Below are 16,601 nucleotides of genomic sequence, written 5' to 3' on the forward strand. Positions count from 1 at the left end.
ACACTCCTACTTGAGGGTGCGGGTATTCGATCACATCGTATCCTCGCCAAACGTTTACCCTGCATGTTTATTGATATTGAACGGGGCGCGCACGGCGGCGTAAGAAAGCGGGGAATATAAAGATAGTCGATTATAATAACAAATTATATGTACATATTTATATTTACAATATGACATAGTTATTGTTTCTTCTTTCCGTATTTCAATTTGTTTTTCAGTTTCTTTGGATTTATTCCATATACCTTTAATCTTTCCGGATTTAATGAAGCAATGTCACTACTAATTTTTTCGTCCTTTGCCCCATTCTTCTTCTTCTTCTTTTTGTCGAGCTTCTTCTTCATCATCTTCTCCTTTAATTTTGTTTTTTTCGAATGTTTGACATTTGACTCGTTGTGATTTTGATCACTAACTTTCTTTCTAGATGAAAATTCTTTATCGATAGGTTCGTCTGTAGTTTTTTCTTCTTCGTGAATTTTATTTTCGGTGGAATTTATAGATTCTTCCACCTTATTAATCTTTAGCTTCTTTTTCTTTGGCTGCTCACGCTGTTCCTCTGGCTTCCGCTTTTCACATTTCACATGTTTCTTTGATTTTTCTTCTGTTACATTAACGTTATTTTTTATTTTTTCATCACTTTCATTAGATTGTTTGTTATATTTAGATGTTTCGTGATTAATCTCGACAGTGGCTGAATCGTTCTGATCGTCTTGTATCTTTTTCTTCTTCTTTCGTCTCTTCTTTTTTGTTTCTATGCTTTCATTAACGCTGGTAGTAGTTGCGATCTCTTTTTTGTCTCCCTCTTCGTCATCCTCGGCTTCCCTGAAAAATGTTAAATACAGTTTGTAGTAAATAGTACGAAATCAGTTTAAAAAATTTCCATCCTTCTTGCCTTACTTGTATAGACTTGTAAGTATCTTTCTTTTAAGTGCCTCGTTCTTGGCTTTCTGTTTATACATTTGGACGTCATTTAGTTCAGCATGTTCTGGTCTGTATTGAAGAGCTTTCTTCAAGGAACACCATTTATTCAATTCTTTATCATCGGCCATCAATATCTAATAAAAAGGACGTAGTAAGGTGTCTTACAGAAAAATAAAATCATTAAAAATAATATTAATATTTACTTACCTCTTCTATGCTCAAACCATAATCGTTTGGCACAACTTCTCTGTATTTAAATCTACATGGTATGTCACCAATCATATCTTCGTAATCCAACGAGTAATACTTATCGAAATATTCTTCATAAGATTTATGTTGTTGGGGATCAAATTTCGGCTTTTCTTTTGCTATGAGTTCTGCAAACTTAGACTTTCGTCTACGTTTTCTTCTTTTAGAATCCATTTCCATTTCTTCCTGAACTCTTTTCAATGGATTATAATCCGCATCCATCTGAAATTATATGTAATTTTGGTTTATTTTCTTGGAATAAAAATAATTAATATAAATCAATTACATTAAATTCTGGATCCTCGCAATGCGGTCCTTCATATCCATCTTCATCTGCCAAATTTTCTGTATTTGGATCATAATTATCCCAGGTATCCTCGATTCCTAGTTCCTCGTCAATATCTTGAAACTCGGGCTTAGCATTCCCCTCGGGAACCGCATAGTAATCGTCATTAAAAATTTGATTCATTTTTTGATCATATTTGGCAGGATCAAAATCACCCTCCAAATCAATATCATTAAATTGAATATCGTCATTCCCTGTAATTTCCTTCAATTTCTCTATTTTTTCTTCGATTTCTTTTCTCTTTAATGCTTTCAACTGCTTAAGTTCCTCTTGTTTCCTTAATTTCTCATCTTCTTTCCTCTTTTTTATCTCTGCTCTCTTTTCGGCTCTACGAGTATCTTTCCTTCTTAAAGAATTCTCCATGCTACGCGGATACCGTTTAATAAATTCCTGATCAGGTTCTTCAAATCTAAAATTATATTTAAGCTCAAATTCTTCTTGCTTTTCAATGTTTTTCTCATCTTCTGACAAATTCTCATCACTGTCGTGAATTACGTAGTTTCTGCCTTCATTGTCATCTTTGTCGTCATCCGATCCCGTATTTTTATCTAGATATTTATCATTAAGCACATAATCCCTTAAGAATTTCTCATTAGCATCTAAATTAGAGCTAGACCAAAAATCACGCAGAGGTTTAAGTACCTGCTGCTCATTTTCATTTATATTTGTCCTTTGTCCTTTCAACCATTCCTTGTAATCTGCCTCTTCCTAAATAATAAACATAACATTAGTTTTGTTACAAAAAATAAGAAGTGATCAAGGACAGCTTACTTTTGCTTTTTCACTTTCAGATTTGGTTTTCGGTTTTAGCAAATCATCCTCCTCTTCCTCGTCGTGCAATGCGCCTTTGAAACTTTCTTTTAGTTCTTTTTGCTCTTGTGCATATGTGATTTGTTTAGTTTCTGCTTTATCTTTTTTGAGTATACTTTCATCCTCACTGTCGCTAAATTTCCCTTCCCTTTCCACGATAATGTTCCTTTCATAATCTCTCAGAAAAATAGCTTTTTCTTTTTTAGTTTTTTGCTTCTTCTTTTCAATATATACTTCCTGTGCCTTATTAGTATCATCAAAAAATGTTACATTTTGGTTATAAATTTTTGGGTCTTTATTTTTTAGAAGAGCTAGTGTCTTATAAAAATCTTTATCAAATTGCTGTGTCAGCTCCTATGAAAGAAAAATGTAATTAATAAAATAATACAGAATTTTGTTATATTTGTAAAATATTGTATTATACATTTTCTTCTTCTTTTTCAGAAGAACTCTCACTCTCAGAACTCTCATCTAAGTTTGTATCGTCATTAACGTCTCCGTATTTTGTTTTTACTGAAATATATTGGATTGTTAGACAAAAATATCCATTAATGCATGAGGTTATAAGTCAGTTATATGTACTTACACTTATTTAATTCTTCCTTCTGCCGCCAATTGTTATAGTTTTTAGCATAATCCGTATTTATTTTTAATTCTTCATCAGAATCAGAATTATTACCGTTAAATAAAGTAATCATTATGTTAAGTATTAGAAATTTAAGTGAACAATTATATATTATACATTCGATTTCTATAACATACAATACTTCATTAATTCTTGATGTAAAATAATTATAAAAAAGTGTTACTTTCTTTATAAGTGAAATTTACCAAATTACGAAAAATAAAAATTGTTCTTCTGACAGCAATATACAATACCAGAATAAAATGGTATGGAGGTTATCTTATCGAGAAACGAAAAGCCATATGTCGCCTTCCTCTGCTTAGGGACTTAATAAAAAGTTTTTATTCTTGAAATAAAATATATTAAATCATTATCTTATTGAAAAATAAGTAAAAAATTTTTATATCAACATAAGAAAATTTTATAAAATTATTATTTTTTTTTTATTCTATTAATTAAGAGGTTATATATTCATTAAAACTATTCTAATCTCCAAAATACTTAGTCATATATATATTAATGTTATAATTTTTAATTAATTTAGTTATTTAATGTAAATATAAACATATATATTGACAAATATAATTTAAAAAATCAGTTTTATTTGGAAAATACATAAATGTACATAAAAAGTTAACGCTTTTTAAACATTTGCTGTAAACTTTGTACACAGGTGCTCTTTTAGGTATTTAAGTGACTATACATAGTATATACATTATTTTGATCTATCAGTTAGCACAGACTAAAGTTACATATAAATTTTATTATATACACATATATACAGAATACAAATGGAATATTTAAACAATATTACAATAAATATTAAAAATCTTTAAAATACAAGTAAAACAATAATGTTTTACTTTATCATATGCTAACCAAGATATATTGTTATAAATATCATGTTATAAATAACATATCTCATCTAATAATCATATCATATATTTGCAAATTTGTTCATACGGTAAATTTTTTACAATAATGTCATCCCTTTCTAATTTTACATCAATACTGTAACTTTCAATGTGAAGTTTATATACTACACCCATCATGCCTTTGTATTTTCCCCAAAGAATCATGACCGGCTTTCCAAAGGCGGGTATTACGGTTTCTAGATATTCCTGATCCAATTTTATAACGTGATTCTCGACTTCTTCAGGCGATTTCAATTTGACCTTCCCAACAAAGTTGGATTTTTCAACAGACTGAACTATTCCTTTAGACTTGTAATATTTGTCTCCAAGAGTCTTAGTAATTACTTTCACCATCAAACCCTCTCTTAACCATCCTTCTCTACTATCTTCATCTTTGCTATATTTAGATGTATGTTTTTCTGATTTTATTGACCTTGTTTCTTTGTCCATATACCCCTTACTTGATTCCTCTGATTTTATATTTGAAATCATAGAGACTGATTCAGTACTAGTTGAACCTTTATCTGCTTTTTCTATTTTTATAATAGGAAGCAGTTTTGGCTTTTTATTTATTTTCATGTTAAGAACTAGTGGTGTATCATTGTCAACTCGTGTTAACGGCTCTTTAACAGTTTCAGATTGTCCGTTACTTTCTTGCTGACCCTTTTCTACTTGTTTCTCTACAAACTCCATCATCCTTTCCTCGTCATCTTTATCCATTTTTTGCTTTTTAGCTTTCCTTTCTTGAGCGGCTAATGTTTCTGGATCTCTGTCGATATATGTTACGTACCAACCTAAGAACAGAGAAATCAATGATTAGAAAGAATAATTGATATTTCTTGTTTTTTACAGAACATATAAAATATCACACTTATTAAAATTACCCTTTTCTGTTTCATCAACAACACATTGGCCAGTACGTCCAAGCCATTTAACAAATGCAGTTAACGTAAGCCAGATTGTAGCATTCATATGTATATGTCCTCTATCTGAGATATATTCTTGATAAACTCGATTAGCTGGTACACGTCTGGTACCAAATTGTCTTTTCAACAAGTTTAAGTAACCATGAGAAAATTCTTTTGAGAATTGATCCATATACCGGGATGCATTGTCAGCAAATAGTAATAGCTGTCTATGATGAGATTCTGACATGGTATGACACTTGAATCCATTTTCGTCTCTGCACTGTTTCTGACACATTTGACAATACCATCTCAATTTTTGCAAGCCTTTTGCCTTAATTTTATTAGCAATGTACTTTGGTGTTCCCACTTCGTGTTTACCCATTTTCTTAATCGGCAGTGAATTGATCTACTATAACTGATTAATTGACGAAGTTCAATCAAACTGTATCATAATTATGAAAAGAGTTTTGGAACACGATCATATAAACAGGTTTTTACACCAATATTCCAAAAGCAACCGGATACAGAAGGGAAATGTCCGACGACTGAGTCATGAAAAATCAAAATGGAAGACAATAAGATTCTCGTTGTGCGCATGCGTCACATACTATCAATGTCTCAGACAGAGACAGAAATGTTTTACTTATCTCTGTCTATCACGCAGAACGAAAAGTTTGTTGCATTCTATGTTGATTTCTCACGATTCAATTTTCGGACGGTTTTCCCTAGGGAGTGTCAGAACCTGTTTATATGATCGTAGTCTGTATCAGACTGTACTATTAAATTAAGAACACTGTTTTGCGAGGAAAAAGTTGTTGCAGATTGTAGTTATAAATTCTAATATAATATCATTACCCTTGCTTTTTCAACAAATTGTTAAATGTCTTTCATATTCTGTATATCGGAAAACTATGCAATATTATAACATTAAGAAAAATATCTTTCACATAAATATAAAAATTTATAATAGGTTATTTAACACATCTCCATAATATTGGTAATTTTTGGAGCACTGTTAAAAATGCTATAGAGACATCTATACCACAGACGAGGTACTTAATCAATGTTTTAATAATTTACCGACCGTAGGTAACATTTGTTATTATAAAATGATTTGGATAATAAAAGAAATGTATTTTTAAGAAGTATATATTAATAAAGATATAATTGAAATTAAAGAAAAAAACTTTAGGTTAATGAAAATGTTGTATTAATATAGTGGAATAATGAACAATGTAATTAAAAAATTAAAAGTGCTGTATTTTGTATATTTGGAATTTTTTACTCAATACAATACATATACATATGTACATAAGGCTGTAAATCATGTTTAAGGCTTGTATTTCTCATCTGAACATCTTTAAAGTTATAAAATAGGGACCATCATCTAAGGACTCTACTTAATTTATACGCAATACACGCCTACGATTAATCGATTCTAGACTCGCCAATTTCTAACATTCTCGCAGGAACGTGTAAATTTAATCGATCATTAAGTAACCACATACTCGTAGTAACACGTAATCTGTAACTTCGCTCCTGGTACTACGCCACCCGACTCTAAGTTCAATTTCATATTGCACTTTGGCAATAGACCAGACACAATGTGCTATGTACGACGCGTAAATGTAGACATGCAAACAATTCTTAGAATTCACGCATTGAAGTGCAGTACATTTCATAGGATTGGTAGCAAATCACTGTCGAATTATTTCCGAGTCGAGAATGATAAAGAACTTGATGTCTTCACGTAGTCATGGATCGCATACTTTTTTTAAATACAAAAAAAGGAAACTTTCAAATTTTATTTCAATATATCGTACAATATTTTTAAATTTATTGTTATACATAGATACTATAAAAATTTTATCTACTGATGAGATTATGATCGTATCTACTTTATCGACATGATCATTGGCATAACGTAATTGAGGATTACAGGTGAAAGTCACGTTTTTGTCTTTTTCGAATATGGCGCGTTTTACGATCCGCGTATTTTGGCGCTACACACTTTGTAGCAGAAATGTGCATGCACGTACACATGTAATACGCTCGAATTCGAAACTTTTGATCGTATTTCCGAAGGCCGAATATAGAGCATCTATTTCGAACCAGCGCGAACTTGAACTTAACCAGTCGACGTAATCTTGATTATAGCGGCATGATAGCTGGGAAATTAGCAATTATGGCAGAGAATGATAAGACACGCTTCCTGCACGAAGTTTAACGAATCCTAAATAGGGATCTGGTTGAAATTGTTTCATACGCAGATTGCGATACAATTATAGTATCTAGTCTTAACGTCGAGTGTTGTAAACGTACTTGTAAATTTAATCGATATTTAAGTATAATTATAATAAAAGATCGAAAAAAAAATAAAATCCTTCGCCTGCTTGTTCTACGATGGTGTACGACGAAGATTCCAATAGTTTTGCTACGAAGTATTTTCACTTTCTTGCCTCCGAATGTTAAACAGATCTATTTACAGACATTTACATGTTCTCGATTATCCGTTCCGATCGAACGAAAATGGCACGAAACGCATGCAAAGATCGGTAACTACGATAAAGTCACCAGATAACACGTATGCGAGACGAACTATCACGTTGCACGTGAAAACAAAACCGTATTCTACGAGAATGCACTCGTGATGCGCAATGTGCATACATACAGGCGTTATTCGAGTTCGTCGAGGATTTCAGTAAGCGAATGATCTTCAAATATGAAGAATATATAAGCGATTATAAGTAATATGAAATGCTTATTTATTTCATGGGAAATTATTTGCGAGCGCTACTATGTTATTCTTGTACGGCGTATCGAATAGATGCAGATTTTAAATAATTATCACAAATAAAAGATGACTTGTTATGAGGCTGCGGGCTTTTATTGCATTTATGGGATATTTAAAAATGTAGAAATGTACACAGTACATGTAATATACAGAAATATGTAAAATATTCAAAGTAGAATATTTATTATGATATTTAGCGTATAATATATACAGTGTATAAGTTCCATTTATTTAATTATCGTCATAAAGATATAAAAGCGCACGAAAAATTCGCTAATAAACTATTGTTACGTGATTTTGTATAACTCGTCAAACGTAATAATTGGCGAACTATAGTGGAGTTAACCGAAGACTAAACTGATTAATCTGAGGCACGAATCTCGTTTCCAGCGAGCGGATCAAGGATTTTCTCGTTCCTTAATAGTTGACGGAGGTGTTAGATCAGTCGGGCCTTCGAATTCTCGAGTTCATGGCCCGCTCTTATGCATATACGTATCCGTTAGCTTGGTGGGATGGTAAGCTCGTGCGCGGCTCGATGAACCGACTCGGCCAAAACCTACCGGAATTATTAACTCCTGTCAGTCTGGGTAGCTCGATGCAGCAACGAGCACTTGACTGCTTTCTCCACTTGTTAAGATTATTTTAACAAAGAATATCCATCGATTTCACGCATATCAAATCCTACGAGAAAGACAAACGTTATTTGGACCAAACAACGATTCTTCTTCGATATAAGTAAATAAAATGTTTATATACAAGAAAAGAATAAGGCGTTTGATTCTATTTAGTGGATTGTAATCACGTTTCATTTATAAAATATAGAGACTACATTCTATGTAGCGGATAGTAATCATGTTTCGTTCGTAAGATACGCAGATTGATGAATTAATTGTTTTACGATTGTTATCGTTCTACATTCAAGCGAGCTCACATTCCGTAGATTATGTTAAAGTGTTTGTAGAAGTTTGATGAACCTTTAAGACTCGTGAGTGGATTTTGAGAGAATCGGAAGACATGGAGGAAACAGAGGAAATCGAGGAGAGTACCAACTCGTGTTCGACGTCCACGTCGTCCTCAGCGGCGACGGTGCGTGGCAAGAAACACTGTACGGAAATGCGATCTGAGAAACCCGTGTACCTTCGACAGAAAGGTACTGTGAAAGGATATAATGATTGTTAATAACGGTTAGGGAATTTTTAATTACTTAAAATTATTATAATTATTATTTTTAATTATTTATGCAAATAAACGTTGCTTATTCGCACGTACAATTTTTCACATTTTCAATTCCAATTTTTAGCATAGCTCACCTTCACCATTATCCGAGTCTGACACTTCTGAAATCCAATTTCGCACATTGACTTGATTGATTAACGATGCAGTCATGTATCATTGTCTGTAAACTTTCTTAATTGCACGTGTTGAGATAGAAAACACGGTCACGTATACTTTCGTATAATTATTTGTACATTTCACTTAATTATTCGCGTTATTTAACACTGAAGCCTGCTCTGTGGTCTTTGAATTTTGCGTCTCGAAAGACACTCTTCGTTTAACAAGCAGAGAGATTTTTAACGTTTCAAGAGATCCATCAACAACGTTCCTTTCATACTCTTCTCAAATTCAAGAGATTTGCTAAGAATGAAAGAAAACACGATTGAATTTAAAATAATCCAAAGAAGATGGCATTTTTTAATTGACTTTACAGAAAATCGTATCCTTCGAAGGTACAAATTTCTTATCGGTAAACCAAATGTTACGCTGTACGTTTCATTTTGCCGGTCTCGTTCAACACCGGAAGAAACGAGCGAATCACGTTTTTTCTCTGTGGTATTGCGAAACAAAGAAGCACAGTTTTATAGAAGAAGAAGTAAACGGAAACGTTGCAGAGCGATGGAGAGCTTGACGACGAATGAATTAAATTTCACCTTCCATGGGCCAATTCGTCGATGCTTCGCCAAGAATCGTCAAGTGTTAGCTGACGAATTAGATCGATGGATCGCGGGTGCAAATTAAACCGCATTATATCGGTAGGTGTAATCGACGAATGCAGATGCCTGTTCCGACGTGAATTCGTAATTCGATAGACTCGATTACACGCGAGCACGCGATTCTGAAAAGTACGTTCGAGACGTACACATACTAGAGAACAGCTCTCCGTTATCCCTTAATTCGTAGAACGAATAATCACGTGTTATTCGCTGTTAATAATAATAGAGAATATTATTTACGTAGAATAGAATGTATAGGTATGTCTTTGAAAGAGAAAATAAATTTCTGTAGACTCAGTTGTTTAAGCATCGAACAATACGAAGCAAGGAGTTACTATAGACATTAAGTAGGAATAAGTAGAATGAAAAAATAAGTAACTATGAAAATGAGGTTTATATGATTGCGTTTGAAACGTGCGCTTTTTACAGTAACACGCGTAATTAATCAAGTCATAGTTTTAATTATTCTCATTTCTGTTGGAGTTATCTAGGTCTCAGATAAATTCGCTCAGATAAATCTTTCTATGAATATCTTATTTTAATTATAACAATTAGATTTTCATATTTTCTCGAGATCGTCAGTGTCTTTTATCAGGAAAGCTCCTATTGTATTTTGTAGCATCGTGTCATTTTGGATGACATTTATAAGCCTCGTGACACGAAAGCCTGTGAGACCAAAATTTTCATAAAACTTTATATAAATCTCTGTGATTTCAAAAATTGATTTTTTATCGATATTGAAATGGTTCGTCCTATATGTATATATCGATTTCCGTGAAAAATGTATGACACGTACTTTTTATTATGATACACAGTGAAGGTCATTGCTTTAAAAAATAATAATAATAATTGCAATAGAAATATTTGAAACCAATCGGAAAATGTATATCCGAAGAAGTTGCAAGACATTTATTGTAAACGTACGCTTAATGAAAATTTAGTCTTATTAACATAGGCTTAACATTTAAGCTCATTAACATAGTCAATAATTGACTCTTCAAATACTTTAACGATTGTAACTTCTATATATATATTTTTAGGTCCATTTAAAATTTTGCCAATATAATTGAGCCGTGTCTCGTCATTGTGCTAATGAGTTTTTAAAAAGTTTCCTGTATCATAAAAAGTTTCCAAGAGTGTTCGAATACTTTCGTGAGCCATTATACGTGTATATGTTAATACGTGAGTATATTTCAAATCTAGAAAATCCATTTGTCTAAAAACGATGTTTCGAGTAACGGGGATCGCAGACAGGTACCAGAACTATTATTAGAGAACGAAAATGAAGCTCGTAACAGCGTATAGGCTAAAAAGGATCCGATCCACACGTACATACGTTTTTTTAAAGCTCGCGTGCCACGCGAAACGATTCGCGTGAAACAATAATACACGTCGAGTAAATGGCATACGTGTAAAAAAGGAACAGTGAAATGGTAAATGAAATGAGGTACGGATTACTTTACGTTATAACGCGATTACTTCGGTGAAACAATATCGCTCATTCTTCTTCTCGATCTTCGTTCGCTCTAGATACAAGATTGCGGAAGCTAGCTTTACATCCAGTGATTCGAGTAATTGCAACAATTGCATTAAAAATTTAGCCCTATTAGTGTCTCTAATTTTGTGGTAAGCTACGTAGGTTTCCTATTAAATCTAATACACAGTACATAGTCCGATGTATGATCAATTTTAACTGTATTTCTTTAAACAATGATCTGCGCTTTTTATCATAATAAAAATTACGTGTAATACATTTTTCAGGGAAATCGATATATACATATAGGACGAACGATTTTAATATTGATAAAAAATCAATTTTTGAAATCTCAGGGATTTATATAAAGTTCTATGAAAATTTTGGTCTCACAGGCTTTCGTGTCACGAGGCTTATAAATGTCATCCAAAATGACACGATGCTACAAAACACAATAGGAGCTTTCCTGATAAAAAATATTGAAGATCTCGAAAAGATATGAAAATCTAATTGTTATAAATAAAATAAAATATTCTACCTCGTTCTTCGCATATTATTCAATTCCAAACGTACTAATGCCCGTGTTATCAATTACATCTCAATTGCCATAATCTGACATCTACGAATCCAATAGAAGCTGCACGTGTTTCAGACCGCAAGTTTCATCCTAAAACAGATGATTAAGTTGCTTGCGTGGCACATCGTACACCTGGTAGAACGACAGACAGACGTTATTAGGGCATGTCTATCGCTTATCCTGGCGAGTAAAGTGTCTTTGGACGTCCGAATTGACGAGTTTCGTGCGGCCAAAAGTTTCACGGACTCGTCGCGATATCAAGCTGGGATCGGCGTATATAAAGGGACCTGGAATTCGGCACGAATCCCAAATGATATTCGATTGCTTGGTGTGTCGGCTGTGCCAGTGTGCAGCGGGTGACAATCGTCACAAGTTTCCTTTCACCCTTCGGTTATTTAACACTAGAACTACCAGAGCGGACAAACTGACAATCTATAATCCTCGACATAAATAATCTTTCTAGAAATAAGTTTTCATTCTATCGTTTCAAAATCATTCCTATAGGAATATTTTCTTATCGTTGAAGTTCTTATCGAAATTTTAGACACAAATTTGCGAACGAGGATTTTTGGAGGCCTTGAACGCTTTTTGGTGAAGTGCGAACTACACAAAGTGTAGTGAATTAGATGCATCAACAAAGTTTTTGGATGTTGAGCAGTGTAACAGTGTTACCAGAAATCGTAAAATAAAATTAAACGCCTGCAGAAAGTTCTACAAGTACCGAAATTTTAATGTCAAACCTTTTTGGCCGTGTTCTTTTGATTCTCTTTTTATCTTGAGCTCAAACTTCATGTATTTAGTAATATGCTACCAAAAATCGCGAAATGAAATTATCTCGTAATCGTCCTTCTGCAAGAATATTTCTTCCTACTTTTCGTTTCGATTTCCTCGGTACAAGCTTCGTGCTTTAGTCATTGGTAGTTCGAGTGTTAAATGTTTCATTTTCGAAAATCTCTCGCTCTTCACGATTTAATCCCCTATTTTATTGTTAGAATAAATTTGTTTGCTATATTATGTAAATTCGTTTATCGTATACTTCATAAATGATTCCAGCGTGTTCGTTGATGTGTGAGATTGAAATTTAAGAAATATGTTGCTGTCTGTTAGAGCAGCCAGGTGTGCGGCTCTGATGGGAGAGCCTGACGAACTGTATCCAGGTGGAGAACTCGAAGGATTATTGTGCATGAAGCAGGAAGGATCGACGAAGATGATGTTTTGAGCTTTTTCTGTTACAGAGAAGATCATTTATCCGAGAAGCACTAGGACGTTGGTCAAGACTGCTGTAATTGGAGGAAAACCTATCGAAGAGAAGATTTGCATGGTAATTCGTTAAATGAAATCCGAATTAAAATAGAAAGCAATTGTTTGAGATACTCCTCCTGGGCGATAGATCCTTTTTTATTAATTTTTATCATTTTTGTTAAGTATATTCTTTTTTTTAATGTTATCGGTCTTATTAATTTTGGACAGTAAGATGTGCATTTAAAAGCATGAAACTTTGTTAGAAATTTAAGCATTCGGAAGATTTTTCGCTCCTTTATACGTATATGTACAATTTTGAGCCGTTTTGACAGAAAAATATTATTTTCTCAATGTAATGTCTGTCTTTCTTTTACGTTTTGTATTATAGACCCTGAGAACGTTGGTTTTCGGAAGTTGTGCCAGTCCACCGAGACCGGAATGGGCAAGAACCGGATTCACCCTACGACCTTACGGACAAAGCTTGGCATTTGGATTGCGAGCACCGAGAAATACGACCAGGGGTCTCGTAACTGTTGTACAGGCTACAATGCTCAAGCATTTCCTGTTTAAATGTAATAGACAAGACACTCATGCTAATCCAGAAAGGTAAAATCTGTTCAACGTGTAGTACACCAAAGTTCCACCTCTAGAACCACTATATTCCTTATAAATTTAGGCATCTTTAACATTTGCATCCTTTAAATTGTATTTTACGCGTTAATATAATAAACGCATAAGAATTCGCATTCATCGGTTATCTGTAATTAATCATTTTCAAATTTCTGAGCGAAGAATACTTTAAATAATCTTATTTCTGTACAAATTAGCATGCTGAAGCCATCGTACGATAGACAGATCGATGTCTTGACATTGACGATAGCAGAGATCATTTGGCGTTGCGCCGGTGGATTCGCCGTGCAAAGTACTGGTTATTCGCCAAATCAGAGTGTCACGGGAAACGCAAATGCGCCCAGGGCCGTGGTAGCTTTGCCGCAAGAGACGCCCTATGTGCAACATAGCGTGCAATACTTCCAGGATGGTCTCACGGAGACCGTACGTGAATAAATAAAGAATAGAAAATGGAAATTTTTTCCTGTAATTGAATCATAACGAATGTCAGCATAGTGGCCAATTACGTTATTAACGATTACGTTTATACACGTTACGTTAATATGTATTAATATATTACTAGAATGTGTTAATAACGTCGCATTAGCGGGTCATTGGTTTCTCGATAAAGTTGTAGTTTGCGTTGGATTATTGGCACTGATCCAAACAATGGCTTTATTCTCTTCCACGAATTCATAAGACAGTTCATATATCTTGAAACCTTTTATTTATAGCTGCACCTGTTCGAGTTTGATTCTTTGGGAGACTTGGAGATATTTATTAAAAGATATTTATATTTGGTAAGCTTAGGTAAATATTCTGTTAGTAACGTGTCAAGAACTTTTATAATTAAATTGTTTCGTGTGACATTACTCTAGTTTCAAGACGAGGGTGGCCCTGGTGCTAAATTATTATTGTACAGCGCTGTGCTTTCCAGAGGACTTTCTAAGTAAACTTTTACACATCTATATACATTACATTATACATCTATGCATATATTTATTCTATACCATTGCATATTTTAATAAGTTCACGTAATAAGGATCATAATTAGAATGTTTGTTTAAAAAGATTGCTAACTTGTTTAACTTTTGAGTATAAATAATAATCTCTCTATTCGTAGACTTTCTACTTTTTAATTCGTATAATGTTTCATAAAAATAAACAATACCATGGCTGTCAACCCGATCAGAGTTGATTTGTACCTTATCGATCGTTAATTTTACAATTATAAAAGCTATGTTTAAGAAACGATCTATTTTTACCCGTACAGGGTACAAGCCGATCTAGAAGATCCAAAAGGCTCGATACTAAGCGGCTGTCCAGAGGAAGGTCCCATAAGCGTTGTAATTCTCTCATTAACTGGTCGTGCTTCGCCTCATCTGCATAATGGGGTGCTACACGTTGGGGATGAAAACACATACGTGAGTAGTTCCTTTGTTCCTCGTTCCCAAGCTTCATTTTGACATTCCGGTGTAAATGTCAAGGCTATACCACAATGGGGTGTCCTTGTGAGGAGCGAAGTAGGATTTCTGGTGCACGAGGGTGATGGACAATTGAACAAACAACCAGGATCTCGTTTGAAAACCCCGAATTTGCCAATTTGGGTTACTCTGTGTCACGGCCATCACGGTGTCTTGTTCAATACCAACCGGGAATTACTTAGAAATTATCACGCTGAACGACGGTATGCTATTTCTTCTTTTTTTACTCAAAACATTTATCTGATTATCTATGGTAATTGATAGAAAGAATAATATTGTATCGTAGAAAGAAATATATATATAGTTGATTACCCGACCACGGATTTTTAAACAATTTTATATTTCTGTGAAAATGTATATTTCGTAAATTAAAGAAACGTAATTTGAATAGAGATTTGTTTCACCCTTTAAGTATTACAATAAAATTTTATTTTACAAACTTTATATATCTTCACATATTATGCGCATTCTTTTACGTATTTAAATTTCTCATAAATGTATACAGTTTGCAGTTCACTGATCGCCTTATATTCCTCGTTAAGTAATTTTTTTCATTTACTTGTGCAAGTTTCGAGATTCAATACTTCACATGCGGCGGCAGCCACGCCATTTTGACCGTGGACACCAGGTCGAATTCCGGAAATGATTCAGAGTTCGAGGGCCCAAGCAAAGAATGCATGGACATTGCTGCAACACCCTTGGAGAAACTTATTCGTTCCAAGTGAATAATTACTGCAATTTCTATTCATTTCTGAATACTTCTCATTACACAGTGACTCATAGAAATGTTTGAACATATCATAGAAAATTTTTATGAATATTATATGTATTGGTTTAGATTTTACCAATGTAATCAAAGTCCTACCAGGTCGTATGCCATACAAAATCTTTCGTATAACACACGTAATATATCCAGGAAAAGTTTCTATACACGTTCAAACCTTTTGTCTTTTTTTTTTTAGATGGCAGGATGCTTGCATACAGTGGAATGGAACACCCTTAATGTGAATGCATCAATATGTGTCTCTATAAATTTAGTTGAAAAATAAATATAACGTTCTAGGCTCTTTGTTTAGATCGTAGTAGATTATATACATTATAGTTATGTTTGTAAAAATTTCTGTGCTTCGAGAAAAAAGATTATTTCCATCGATCTTCTACTTTTTACTTTTACTTCGGGCAAGAAGATCCTCCTAAGATATTACTAAAAAATTTTATGAAACAGATATCGACGTTTCGTGCATTCATCCAACACTCTTCAACACGCGATCGCGTGAAGCTCAACGCCTTCTCAATCACCTCACGATAAATTCCTCTCTATAAAATCTTGCATACAGCCAACTTTATCCTCTAACCAACTACTCTACTTTTACCTAATAAATATTTTTTCCATTCACTAAAAGTCCATCATCCGCGCTCGCATATAAAATTCAACGAATATGTAAATTCTTGCATACAACCAGCTTTATCGATTAGGTATACGTGTTATTAATTCTCTACTTTACATATTCTACTTTTACGTAACTTAAATATTTTTCCATTCACTAAAAGTTTACCACTCACGTACATACGTACATCACGTATTTTCAAGAAACCAATGAATTTTCTGCACTTTGTCAATATTTAAGACGTCCATCCCTTCTTCATCCCTTTCATCATC

At 33.5% G+C, this 16,601-nt stretch overlaps 3 protein-coding genes across 6 annotated transcripts; 1 reads left to right on the plus strand and 2 right to left on the minus strand.

The window, feature by feature from the left end:
• Positions 1-130: 130 nt before the first annotated feature.
• LOC126865422 (protein KRI1 homolog) lies at positions 131-3,398 on the minus strand. The gene is made up of 8 exons (XM_050617888.1): positions 3,155-3,398; positions 2,910-3,074; positions 2,748-2,836; positions 2,285-2,677; positions 1,454-2,221; positions 1,126-1,389; positions 895-1,052; positions 131-819 (listed from the first exon to the last, which is right to left on the minus strand). The coding sequence occupies exons 2-8, from the start codon at positions 3,019-3,021 to the stop codon at positions 180-182; spliced, it is 2,424 nt and encodes an 807-aa protein (XP_050473845.1). The 5' UTR covers positions 3,022-3,074; positions 3,155-3,398; the 3' UTR covers positions 131-179.
• Positions 3,399-3,528: 130 nt separating this feature from the next.
• LOC126865432 (DNA/RNA-binding protein KIN17) lies at positions 3,529-5,793 on the minus strand. Of its 2 annotated transcripts, XM_050617916.1 has the most exons (3): positions 5,626-5,793; positions 4,747-5,185; positions 3,529-4,656 (listed from the first exon to the last, which is right to left on the minus strand). In XM_050617916.1, exons 2-3 carry the CDS (start codon positions 5,150-5,152, stop codon positions 3,881-3,883), a joined length of 1,182 nt encoding a protein of 393 aa, XP_050473873.1. In that variant the 5' UTR covers positions 5,153-5,185; positions 5,626-5,793; the 3' UTR covers positions 3,529-3,880. The 2 variants fall into 2 exon arrangements, with proteins under 2 accessions (XP_050473873.1, XP_050473871.1); XM_050617914.1 differs by lacking the exon at positions 5,626-5,793 and having other exon boundaries at positions 4,747-5,599.
• A 2,091-nt stretch (positions 5,794-7,884) lies between these two features.
• On the plus strand, positions 7,885-16,094 carry LOC126865430 (inactive ubiquitin carboxyl-terminal hydrolase MINDY-4B). 3 transcript variants are annotated; one of them, XM_050617911.1, is made up of 11 exons: positions 7,886-8,299; positions 8,526-8,714; positions 12,842-12,927; positions 13,237-13,454; positions 13,676-13,901; positions 14,192-14,257; positions 14,336-14,406; positions 14,731-14,881; positions 14,945-15,144; positions 15,510-15,662; positions 15,904-16,094. In XM_050617911.1, the coding sequence occupies exons 2-11, from the start codon at positions 8,579-8,581 to the stop codon at positions 15,947-15,949; spliced, it is 1,353 nt and encodes a 450-aa protein (XP_050473868.1). In that variant the 5' UTR covers positions 7,886-8,299; positions 8,526-8,578; the 3' UTR covers positions 15,950-16,094. The 3 variants fall into 3 exon arrangements, with proteins under 3 accessions (XP_050473866.1, XP_050473868.1, XP_050473869.1); XM_050617909.1 differs by having other exon boundaries at positions 7,885-8,714; XM_050617912.1 differs by lacking the exons at positions 7,886-8,299; positions 8,526-8,714 and adding an exon at positions 11,551-12,763.
• Positions 16,095-16,601: the final 507 nt, after the last annotated feature.

Source organism: Bombus huntii, chromosome 5 (genome assembly GCF_024542735.1).
Source record: "Bombus huntii isolate Logan2020A chromosome 5, iyBomHunt1.1, whole genome shotgun sequence".
NCBI lineage: Eukaryota > Metazoa > Arthropoda > Insecta > Hymenoptera > Apidae > Bombus > Bombus huntii.